This window comes from Tachyglossus aculeatus, chromosome 11, assembly GCF_015852505.1.
Source record: "Tachyglossus aculeatus isolate mTacAcu1 chromosome 11, mTacAcu1.pri, whole genome shotgun sequence".
Classification (NCBI taxonomy): Eukaryota; Metazoa; Chordata; class Mammalia; order Monotremata; family Tachyglossidae; genus Tachyglossus; species Tachyglossus aculeatus.
In genome coordinates this window covers 18,915,790-18,927,835 of record NC_052076.1, presented here as the reverse complement: position 1 = coordinate 18,927,835, position 12,046 = coordinate 18,915,790, and the positions used below count along the sequence as shown (strand labels likewise).

The following is a 12,046-nucleotide window of genomic DNA, read 5'->3' as shown; positions in this document are numbered from 1 at the left end:
ACTATTTATTGAGCACCTACTGTGTGCCCCAGCAGAAGCACAATTGGCAAGGATCAGAAAGCACAAGTGGTATTGCCCAAGAAACAAACACGACAATCAATTCTTCTGGGCAGGTTCAGGACTGGGGCTCGCCTGTCATTTCTCGAAGGAAGACTCTGCCATTGTCAGACCCCACGGAACCAAATGGATCTGGATCATTATCGGGGGGACTCCATGGAACCAGATCGTTACTGGGGCAAGCTCCGTGAATTGGAATCTTGCTGGATTTGCATCATTGCTGGTGTAGGCTTTGTACAACTAGGTCATTGCTGGAGTCGATTGACCATGTAAAACCAGGTTATTGCTGGTGTAGACCCTGTAGAACCTCACACACACACACTCTCTCTCTCTTTCTCTCTCTCTCTCTCTCTCTCTCTCACACAAGCAAAATTCACTCCCTCCTCCCCCCACCCCCAGGACTCCAGCAAACCCCGGGCAACTTTCCAACATGTTTATTCTGTCTTTTGGGGCAAAGTTAGGGTTGGGATATGGATAGAGGGCCCTAGACTGGACCTTGGTGGGAAGGTGGAGGGGCACAGGTCTGGAGCAGACCTTCCCCTCTCCGCCCCCCACCTCCCATCTCCCCGTGGCCAGCTGAATTTGGTTTCAGCCTGGTCAACACTGGCTGTGATGAACCCTGAAAGGTGACCCAGGAAAGGGTCACTGCAGGGAGGTGACTGGTCTGGTTGGGGAAGGGGTTGGGGAGCTGAGGACTCCTGGCTATGACCTTGGGGTGGGGGTCTCTGGGTCTAGCTGAGCCAGGACCCTGATACTTAGGCACCAGGCTGGCAGGGGTCTGGAGAGTCTGGAGTGCAGAGTAGCTGGTCCCCTCACTCCTGACCAGGATGCTCTCCCACTGTCCACTTGACTTCGCCCGTGCGCAGCGTCACAATGTCCTCATAAGTGGCGGTGTGGTCAATGTCCAGCCCCTGAGGAGGTGGCCAAGCTCAGGTCTAGCTGTGTAGCCCCGCTCCCTGCCGGCCCCTGACCCTTGACCCCAGCCCACAGTCCACCAGGGCCTCACCAGGAAGACAACCAGGAGCCCAAGCAACAGCCACAAGGCCATGTGGGGTGCTCGGTGCAGGGGGACAGAGAGAAGGATGGGAAAAGGTGGGCAGAGACCTTGAACCCCTCAGCCCCTACCTCATAGGTGTGATCGTCCTCCAGGCTGGTCTTGCTGTCATCCTGTAGGGTGAGAGGAGGTGGTGAGTCTGTTGCCCCTGCCACCCCCCACAACCAGCCCCCAGATCTATTCACCCCTGACCCCAGGCCCATTCTCCCTGGCCTGCAGAGGTTGAGCTGACCCAAACCAGATTTCCAGCAGCCTCTGACCCTGTCTGTAACCCTCCGAACAAGGAACTGATGTGAGCCCTGCCCTCAAGGGACTGCAGGTCACACACACACACACACACACACACACACACACACACACACGCACACACTACCTCAGGGACAAAGGTGTGAAAATGTGTTGCAGTTTGGGGCTTCTGAAGTGGTTAGTGAGACCAGAGTTAAGAGAGACTAATCTGAAAAGGTTTCTGGAAAAAGACGGGCTGGGGTGGTTTGGAAGAGAGGAGGGATATGGTTTGTAGAAGAGGTGAGGGGAAGACATTCCAGGTCGGGGAAGGCCTGGGCAATGGTTTAGAGACAGCAGAATCAGGTCTGGGGATGGGGAGTGGGTTTCCTGCGCTGGAATGGAAGGTGGGTGGGCGGGGGCAGTTAGATTGGGCAGGAGAGGAATGGCTGAGGCCTGGGCGGGGGAGGCGGTGGCCAGCTTTGATTTTATTTGAGTGGCAGTGGGGAGCAGCTGGGGTCTGGAGGGACATCAGCAGGCTGTGGGCTAGGGACTGGGAGCCTGCGGGGCCAGGGGGCAGGAAGGTCTGGGGATCCGACGGCTGGGGACTGGCAATGGCTGGATGGCTGGAGACTGGGGGGCAGCAATGGCTGGAGTTCTGGAGGGCGAAGGGGTAGTAATCGCTGTGGGCAGCCCCGCTTTGGGCCTTACCTTATCCAGCAGCAGGAAGACCGGGACACTAACAAACAGGATGATGAGCAGGGTCTGGACCATGATGATGGCATCCTTGAGCGTGTTCCGCCTGCGCAGCTCAGCAATGGTGCTGTACCCTGGGAGAAGGGAGGTGGGGGTGAGGGGTTGCTGAATCCTGGTGGAGATGGGCTTTATCCCGATGCGGGGTGAAGGAGAGCTGAATCTCGGGTGGGGAAGCAGGGTTGAGTCCTAGGAGGAGGACTGAGCTGTTGCAGGGAGGGGCAGGGAGCTGCACCCCAGGGGAGAGGGCTGAGTCCGAGCAGGGGAGGGGCTGAGCTAGGTGGTGGGGATTGGGGAGCTGAGATTCGGACAGGGGGAGGCGGGCCTTACCCATGACCTTGAGCTCCGTCCCACAGCCCCACAAACTGTCCCCAGCTTCGCCGGCACCATCCAGATGGCAGTAGTACACGCCGTTGTCCTCAAACTGGATCTTGCGGACGGTGAGCAGGAACCCCGAGCCATTCCTCACCGTGTCCATCCGTGTCCCATCCGGCCACAGGACCTGGGGCGCCGGCTCCCGCTCCCGCTGCCGGTACCAGCTCACGTTGGCCACCAAGGCCGAGGCCGAGTAGCAGGCCACTTGGAATGTGGAGCCCCGCTTCCTGGCCACGAACCTGGGGCTCTGACTCAGGCCAACACACGGGCTCCCTGCGGAGGCCAGGTCTGAGTCTGCGGACCTGTGGGCCCTCTGCCCACCGGCACGACCCCTCTGCCCCTCTACTTCTGTGCCCACCACCACAGTCCCCCTGACTCTCTGCCCTCCACCACAGCCTCTCTGACTCTCTGCCCACCGTCAAGGCCCCTCTGCCCCTCTACTTCCCTGCCCAGCACCACAGTCCCCCTGACTCTCTGCCCTCCACCACAGCCTCTCTGACTCTCTGCCCACCGTCAAGACCCCTCTGCCCCTCTACTTCCCTGCCCACCACCACAGCCCTCTAGCCTTCTGCCCTTCTGCCCATTGTGCCTCTCTGCTCACTGCCACAGCCCAGAAACCTCCTCTCTAATTCCTGCTCTGGTATCTCCCCAATCCCCACTGTGGCCTTCTCAGAATGGAGAATCGAGGGGGTAATGTTCAATGACCCCTGAGCCAGGCCACTGGACTGACCATGAGCTGACCGTGGGGACAGGTCATGGACTGATCGCAAGGAAAGGCCATCTTCTGACTAAGGGCTGACTGCAGGGGCAGACTTTGGTCTGACCACGAGCTGACCACAGGGACAGTATGATGGTATGGTCAGACTGTGGGGGCTGATCCCTGGAACAGACAATAGGGCTAGTTAGTTATATTTATTAAGTGCTTATTAGGTGCCAAGCAATATACTAAGCACTGCAGTAGCTTCCAGATAATGAGGTGGGACACTGACCCAGGATCACAAAGTACTAACAGTCTAAGAGGGATGGAGAGCATATATCTTCCCACCATGTCACCCTTCTACAGAGGAGGAAATTGACGCCCAGAGTGTTTCAGTGGCTTGCCCAGCATCACACAGCCGGCCCGGGGTAGAGTTGGGGGTCCAGCTTGGGTCCCCTGACTCCCAGTCTCATGCTCTTTCCACTAGATTTCACTGCCTCCCAGACACAGGCCACGAGGTGGCCATGGGAGTGACCACAGAGACCTACCCCTAGCTTGGAGAGTGACTCACTGACTGCCCCCCCACCCCACCCCCAGGTCCCTCTGTTTCCCCCAGTGGAAAACAACCTCCAGAACAGGCCCCGCCCCCTCCCCCCCTCCTTTTTTTTTGGTATTTGGTAAGCACTTACTATCCACCCCACACTGTTTTAAGCATTGGGGTAGATACCAAGTGATCAAGTTGGACACAGTTCATGTCCCACATGAGGCTCACAGTCTTAATCCCCATTTTACAGTTGAAAGAACAGAGAACTGAAATGACTTGCCCAGGGTCACACAGCAGACAGGTGGCGGAGCTAGGATTAGAACCCAGGTCCTTCTGACTTGCAGGGCCCTGCTCTATCCACTAGGCCATATTGTTTATCTCCTTCCCTCCCCAACTTCCTCCTTCGCCCTTCTCCCCACAACTGCTCACTCACCTGGTATCCCTTGGGTAGCGGTAGCTCCCAGGCCCAGATCACCTGGGGGCACAGGGAAATGGGCATCAGATAGGCATCAGTGTGGAGGCCGCTGCCTTTTCCTCCCATCCAAATGCCCCTTACCCCCAGCTCTGGCTCTTGGACCCTCCCCACACCCCTTGGCTCTGGGGTGAGCCCTTCCCCTCCTCTCCCCAAGCATGCCCGGGCTGGGTCACTGTTCTCCTTCACCCTTAGGCACTCCCAGCCTTGGAAAAGGCGGGATCTGGTCCATATGGTCAGCCCCTATTAGGGAGCAGGAGCCAGGGCTGAGATGGGGGAAGGGGGGGCTGGGGGTGCTGTTCCAAATTCCTGGCCAGACCCACTCTGACCCCATTGCCCTCCCCACAGACTGCTCCCGACAGTCCCCCAAACCAGGAAGACCTCTCCCCATGATCCCTCTCAGCAAAAGAGGCAAACAGATTCGGGCTGATGGGCAAGACTTGGTGGAGGGGAGTCCCTAATTGGAGGAGGGAAAGAGGGTCAGCACCTCATTGACCCCCCTCCCTGGCCCCCTCCCTACTCACCTGTAAGCAGAAGCAGGATACAGAGCTGCCTGACTGGAAGCAGACTCTCCCACAGCCCAGGCCTCATGGTGCCGGCCCAGCCTACAGAGCCTAGTCCTGTCCCGTCCTGTCCTCTCTGATCCGGTTCCGTCCAGTCTGGTTCCCGGGCTGAGGCTGTTTGGGGAAATGCCGCTCCTTCCCCTGACACCCTCCCCTCCTCCCCACCCCCTTCCTGCCCATGCAAATCCTGTCCCTGGGGAGGGTGACTGCTGGGGACAGTGAGGGGCCCAGACTAAGCTCACAGAACTCACCAACCTGAACCGTCACCGGCGAGGCCAGCCTGCTTCGGCTCTTGCCCCCCCCCGACAGAGGAGAGGGGACCGGGGGTCTGGCTGGACCCCCGCAGCCCCTGGCCCGGCCGCATTGCTGAGGGACTTGCGAACTCCTGGTTCCCGAAGGCCTGAGAAGACCCTCTCTGAGCTGCAGGAACCCCCTCCCAAGATGTCTGGAATCCCTGGTGCCCCCTGTCTCTACTTCAGTTGCCCAAAGATCCCAAACCACTGAGGGCCAGATGCCCTGAGGCCAACCTGGGACCACTGAAGAAGGGCCAGTCTAGGGGCAAGGGCAGCCCCTCCGCCCCCCGACTCTCACAGGTGTCGTTGATCCCTGCTTTCCGGTCATCAGTCCATCTGCCCCAAGCTTCCCAGGACCCTGTCCCAGCCGGACACACCTGGCTCTGGGCAGAGCCCCAAGCAGGACATTGCTCCAACTCCAGAGGTGCTCCCCGGAGGCTGAGATAGGCTGGGGCTGGGGCTGGGACAAGGAGCTGGAGGCTGAGAGGGAGGGCTGGACCAGGCTAAGCTGGGCAGGGCTTGGGTGGGGGCTGGGCAGAGATAAGGCTGGGTCGGGCGGGGCTCGGACTGGTTCGGAGGCTGAACCAGAGGGCCTTTTCCTGACTAAGCCCCCCACCCAGTTCCCTCACCCTTCCGCAGATTCTTTGGGCATTTGGTATTCACCCCACCCTCATCCCCCTAGCACTTACATGCATAGCCATAATTTATTTATTTATATTTATGTTTGCCTCCCCCTGAAAGCTCACTGTGGGCAGGAAATGTGTCTATCAGCTGTGGTATACTCTACACACGGTAAGCTCTCAACAAAAACTATCGATTGATTGATTGGCTGGTCCAGGCTGGGCACTTATTCCTGTTAGTGGAGGTGTTTCTTGACCGGGCCAGTCAGCCCCTTGATGGCTCTTCTCTGGCCTTGCTCTGGGTTCCAGACTGCCATGGCCCTGGAAACCATCCTCAGGGTCCAAATCGCACCTCCTCTCCCCCATCCCCCCATAACCCGGATCTTCTGCTGCCCCCCTCCCCTCTCGCCCCACTCTCATATGACTCTTTCCTCCCAGCTCTCCAGGGCCAGGGCTATTCCCCTGCTCCAACTCCCCAGGGCCACTGCACCACTCCCCCTTTACCCCTTATTCCCAGGATTCCAAGCCCAGAACCTCTTGTCATCCCCTCCTGTCCCTTCCCAACCCCCTCTAAAACCAGGAGTAGCCTCGAGGCCCAGAGTGCACTGTGGCAGTCCGTGCTCTGGAGCCAGGGCCAGGGCCAGGGGCAAGGGCAGGGGCAGAGCCAGGGGCAGGGACAAGACCCAAGGTAGAGGTTTGGGCAGGGATGGGACTGAGAGCAGGGGCAGGAGCAGACTTAGGGCTAGGGGGCAGGGTCAAGGGTAGGAGCAATGTCAGGGCTAGTGGCTGGGCCAGGGGCAGGGACAAAGGTCAGGGGCAGGGACAAAACCAGGACTAGGGGTTTGGACAGGGGTGGAACTGGGGCCAGAGGCAGAGGCAGAAGCAGAGCTAGGGCTCGGAGACAGGGCCAGAAGGAGAGCCAGGGGCAGGAGCAGGGGCAGGGGCAGATCTGGGTCTCCCCATTGGAGTTTCTGACTGGGAGTTTCTGACTGGGAATTTCTGGGGAAGTCTCGGGTTCTCTGGGTGGGAGCATCTGAACTCTTCTCCACTCCCCCTGATTGCCACCCAGTGCCTCTACTTTCTGTTCCCGCACCCTCCCTCGACCTCCCCTCCTGTCCAAGATGAGACCCGCCTCAGGGTTTAGGTCTGGAAGAGCCTTAGCCATCCCAACCCTGGGGCCATACTCCCAGGGGCACTGCTGCTGACCTGGGCCATTCTGGGGGCCCCAACTCATCTCCTAGACTCTGGTTGTAGCAGGACGGGATCGCCAACCCCTGGGTCCAAAGGGTGGGCTCTAGGCTCTAAAACACCCAGGTAGGAGGGAGCAGGTGTCTGATAACGGTGCTGGGGGTGGAGCAGCAGCATCTGGTGGAAGAGTCATGCCTGATGGAGGAATGGGCACAGGACATCTGTGACAAGCTAGTGGGGTGCTAGCAGGTTCCTCTCCGCCACTGAACTCCCCAGTCACTGATTTTCGGCTTCGGGCCGCACCCTTGCCTCCTGATCACTCCACCCACTGCTGCAGCCCCATCTGCTGCTCCTCAAGGCCTTCCTGCCCAGCCCTCCCCTGGACTCCATCCACCCATCCCTCTCCCAGCCTGGCCCCTGGCCCTGGACCCCTTTCTGAGGTGCCAGCTGTCCCTGGCACCCCAGCCTTCAGCCTCCTGGTTCCCCCGGCCCCCCAGCCCTCAGTTATCTCTGCCCTCAGCCCCTTCCCAAGGACCCAGTTGGCCCCAGCACCTCTGGCCCCCAGCCCTACAGCCCCCCAGCCCCCAGTCCTTTCCCTAGGTGCCAGCTGGCCCCCAGCCCCCAGATGCAGATGTGGCCTTTGTGCTCGATTACTATTCACGCTGGGATGATCGGGTTTCTCGCCCATCCACGGTCAGTGACGGGTTATTTACCTGGACACGCGGACGCCCGACGTCCGGGCTGGGACATGGGGTTCCTTGTGGGCTCAGAATCTGCCCCCGGGGGAGGAGGAGGAGGAGGAGGGGAAGGGAAAGGGGGACGTGGAGTTGGGTGGGGGGGATGTAAACAACAGTTCCTCCAGCTGCAGGGACTTCCCTTCTGTCAGCAGCAGCCAGCTCCACCAATTTTGCCCCTGCTCCCCCTTCCCTCACCTGCTCCCCATGAACGCTGCAGGTCAACCTCTCTGGTGAGGCTGGGAAGGGTGCGAGGCAGGAGTGGGAGGAGGGGGAGGGACCAGAGCAGGGGAGTTGGGAGTGGAGAAGCGGAGTTTGGGGAGAGGTCTGAGCTGCAGTGGGAGTGGTACCCAGGGCCAGAGCCAAGGCTGAAAAGGGGGTGAGGGCAAGGGCAGAAGCCAAGCTGAGCTGTAGTGGACAGAGATGCTCCTCAGCACCAGTCATGCTTTACTAGTCTCAGCGGGTCCCTAGGACAGAGACCTCCTCCATCATAGCCCCCTCTCCAAGGGGCATCCACGTTGTAGAGGTAGCAAAGCTCATTTCTGAGCTGCAGAGGGGGTGGCAGGGCAGAGCCATCCCTACCCCTGCCCCATCCCTGGGACAGTTTCCAGACTGCTGGGCAGAGTCCTGGGCAGGGCCGAAGCATAGTAGACTATATGCTCCTCTAAGGCAGGGATCTTGTCTACCACCTGTATTGTTCTCTCCCTAGGGCTTAATAATTTTGGTATTAGTTAAGCTCTTACTATGTGCCAAGCACTGTTCTAAGCGCTGGGGGAGATACAAGGTAATCAGGTTGTCCCACATGGGGCTCACAGTCATAATCCCCATTTTCCAGATGAGGTAACTGAGGCACAGAGAAGTTAAATGACTTGCCCAAAGTCACACAGCTGATAAGTGGCAGAGCCGGGATTATAATCCATGACCTCTGACTTCCAAGCCCACGCTCCTTCCACTGAGCCACACTGCTTCTCTAAATACAGTGCTCTGTATACAGGGCACTAAGCTTGAGGGCAGGGATCTCTTCTAACAACTCTGTTGTATTGTACTTCCCCAAGTGCTTAGTGCAGTGCTCTGCACACATTAGGTGCTCAATAAATAGTATTGATTGATCTGAAACTTATTGCTCTGCTTTCCCCCACCCTTTCTTCCCTGATTATCCCACTCAGTCTCCAGCCTTAGACTGGGAGCCTCAGGAGGGACGGGATAGGTCCAACCCTGTTATCTTGCATCTTCCCCAGTGCTTAGCCCCTGGTAAGTTACCAATCAATATATATAAAAGAAGTAGCCTTAGGCTAAGTCCTGTTGCCCCACGGTCACTCTCCCACAGCCCCTACCCCTCCAACCCAAAGCAGAGTGGACTTTCCAGGAGCCAGGAAAGGCAGACAGACAGCCAAATGGACTCATTTTAAGAAATATTCAGGAGAACCTCACCCACTCCCTGTCCATCTCAGAGACAAAGATACAGGGGCAGATAGAGACACAGAGGCAGAGAGCACTGACAGAGACGCAGGGCCGCAGAAGGAGAGAGTGGGAAAGACCAATAGAGAGAGAGAAAGGATCAGAAGCAGGAAGTCAGTGAGCCAAGAGAGAGGCAGAGTCTGGTGGAGAAAAACACACACCCACACACCCCAAACATGTCATGTCAGAGAGTGAAAGAGAGAGACAGAGAGACAGAGAGAGAGAATGGGAACCCCAGGAGCAGAGATGAGTAGACAACAGAGACAGAGGGGGAGGAGGCAGCAGCAGAGACAGATTGGAGCAGGGAGAGAGAGAAAGGGAAAGAGACAGAGCGAGATAGAGATCCAGACAGGCAGACAAGGCAGGTGGAGGGGAGGGAGGCAGGAAGGTAACCAGGCCTCACGCTTCAGGGCCCAGAGCTCTTGTTTTGAATGTCTTGTTGTTCCGGTGTTTCCGTGAGATCACTCACCAGAAACAGGGCAAAAAAGAAGAAGTTGGGTAGTGGGGGTCCTGGGGGGCCACAACCCCTGAGCCCTCTGAGGAAGGGAAATGGGGAAGACCCCCTAACTGGACCCCTCTGCCCATGCCTACTCTAGGCTCCTCCCTCATCCCCCCTGGTCTGTCACCTGTGGCCCCTCACCCCATCCAGCTTGGGTCCCTCTTCCTTCCTCATCCATCCCTCTAACAACCACAACCTTTTCTCCAGAATGGGAGGCTGAAAGATCAGGCCTGGATCCCTCTGCCTCCCGAGGGGCCAAGCCAAGGGCAAGGAAATGTTTCCCCCAGAGCAGAGTGTAATCACGAAGGACATCCCCTGGGAGGCTGGGCAGACCTGGGGTTCCTTGTCTCCTCCTACCGCCCTGGCTCTTCCAGCCCAGCCCCAGCCCCAGCCCGCCTCCACCCAACTCCAGGCCCCAACCCTGACCCCAAGCCGGCTCCAGCCTCAGCCCCAAGCCTCAGTTAAACTCCAGCCCCGGCCCCAACCCTAGCCCCAGCCCCAGCCCACTTCAATCAAACTCTAGGTCCCACCCCTGACCTCAACCAGACTCCAGCCTAACCCCAACCCCAAGTCCCCAGCTGAAATCCCAGCCCAGACCCAGCCTACTTCCAATGCTCTTCGGGCCCCAACCCTGACCCCAGTCTAGCCTGCCCCAAGCCCCAACCCCACTCTCAGCCCCAGGCTTCAGCCCCCAGTTTTCCCAAGCCTAGTCCTACCCACGCTCCAATCCCACCTGCCAGGCCCAGCTCTGCCCCAGCCTCCTACCCCAACTGGAGTTTGGGGGCAGAGATGGCGACCTGGGGCTTTTGGCTCAAGGGCCAGGGCGGAGCCCCAATTCTGTCTCAGGCTGGGGGAGGGTTGGTTGAAGTCTACATCACAGCTCCTTGAAGATATCAAGATGTCCCGTTGTCGACCCCCGGCCCACGTCCTTCCCCTGGCATGGAATGCCCTCCCTCCACACATCCGCCAAGCTAGCTCTCTTCCTCCCTTCAAAGTCCTACTGAGAGCTCACCTCCTCCAGGAGGCCTTCCCAGACTGAGCCCCCTTTTTCCTCTCCTCCTCCCCATCCCCCCCCGCCCTACCTCCTTCCCCTCCCCACAGCACCTATATATACATTTGTACAGATTTATTACTCTATTTAACCTGTACATATTTACTATTCTATTTATTTTGTTAATGATGTGCATTTAGCTTTAACTCTATTTGTTCTGACGATTCTGACACCTGTCTACATGTTTTGTTTTGTTGTCTGTCTCCCCCTTTTGACTGTGAGCCCGTTGTTGGGTAGGGACCGTCTCTATATGTTGCTGACTTGTACTTCCCTAGCGCTTAGTACAGTGCTCTGCACACAGTAAGCGCTCAATAAATACGATTGAATGAATGAATGAATATCAGCCAGGGACCGAGCTTTGCACCACATACTGTCGCATCGATGCGGTCAGTTGCCCGCCCACCCAGCCACCCTGCCACCTGCCCGCCCAGCCGCCCCCACCGCCTGGCTGTCTGCTCTTTGACCAGCGGGCACATTCCCCACTGAGCTCAGAAGGGAGGTAGATCTTCTTCAGCCCACATTAATGAGGACGTCAGGGTCAGGACGACAGTGGTGCCCGTGGGCCTGTGTGGCCTGTGTCTGACAAGAGCTTTCCTGGATCGGGAGCAGCTGCTCAGGGGACAGGCTGGGGAGGGGGGTCGATGGCTGGGAAGGCCCCCACCTTTTCCCCCTGCCTTTTGCTCCCTTCCCAGACTCTTCCCACCCTCTCCCTGTATCTGTAATTCATTTATTTATATTAATATCCGCCTCTCCCTCTAATAATAATAATAATAATAGTGATGGTATTTGTTAAGTGCTTACTATGTGCCAAGCACTGTTCTAAGCGCTGGGGTAGATACAGGGTAATCAGGTTGTCCCACATGGGACACAGTCTTAATCCCCATTTTACAGATGAGGTAACTGAGGCCCAGAGAAGTTAAGTGACTGGCCCAAAGTCACACAGCTGATAAGTGGTGGAGCTGGGATTAGAACCCAGGATCCCTGGCTCCCAAGCCCGTGCTCTTTCCACTAAACCACACTGTTTTTCTAGGCTGTAAGCTTGTTGTGAGCAGGGAATAAGTCTGTTTATTGTGATATTGTACTCTCCCAAGCACTCAGTACAGTGTTCTGCACACAGTAAGTGCTCAATAAATATGATTTGACTGACTGACCGACTCTCCCAGCTCTCCTCTCCTCCCTCTCCCATGTCCACAGCTCTAAACAACCTCCCGGGCCTCTCTCCACCACACGGCCACTGGTGCGTCCCCTGGGAGCCTGTTGCCTCCCAGCACGGCTCTCGGGGTTCAGCTCCCAGCGTGCCTGGCACATGCCAGCAGATCTCACCATGGGCCTCTCTCCACTAGATGACTGCAGTTCCAAGGTGCCTCCCTGGCTCTTAGACACTGGCAGGCCAAGAAAACCCTCTGGAAACCTGCCACCTTCTGCCCATGACTTCCAGGGCCCTCAGCATCTTCCTCCAGTGGTCC

General features: G+C 57.9%; 1 protein-coding gene across 1 annotated transcript; it reads right to left on the bottom strand.

Moving 5' to 3' along the window:
- On the bottom strand, positions 1 to 6,865 carry CD79B (CD79b molecule). Its single transcript, XM_038754264.1, has 8 exons — positions 6,835 to 6,865; positions 5,329 to 5,388; positions 4,699 to 4,851; positions 4,136 to 4,177; positions 2,417 to 2,734; positions 2,045 to 2,163; positions 1,183 to 1,224; positions 1 to 968 (listed from the first exon to the last, which is right to left on the bottom strand). The coding sequence occupies exons 1-8, from the start codon at positions 6,863 to 6,865 to the stop codon at positions 870 to 872; spliced, it is 864 nt and encodes a 287-aa protein (XP_038610192.1). The 3' UTR covers positions 1 to 869.
- Between the last annotated feature and the right edge of the window lie 5,181 nt (positions 6,866 to 12,046).

Coding starts and splice junctions, on each gene's coding strand:
- CD79B (XM_038754264.1), bottom strand. CDS start 6,865: ATGGCCCAGGTCAGCAGCAGTGCCCCTGGGA. Junction 4,178..4,698: donor TATCCTGCTTCTGCTTACAG/GTGAGTAGGGAG, acceptor CTGTGCCCCCAG/GTGATCTGGGCCTGGGAGCT. Junction 2,735..4,135: donor CGCTACCCAAGGGATACCAG/GTGAGTGAGCAG, acceptor TGGCCTCCGCAG/GGAGCCCGTGTGTTGGCCTG.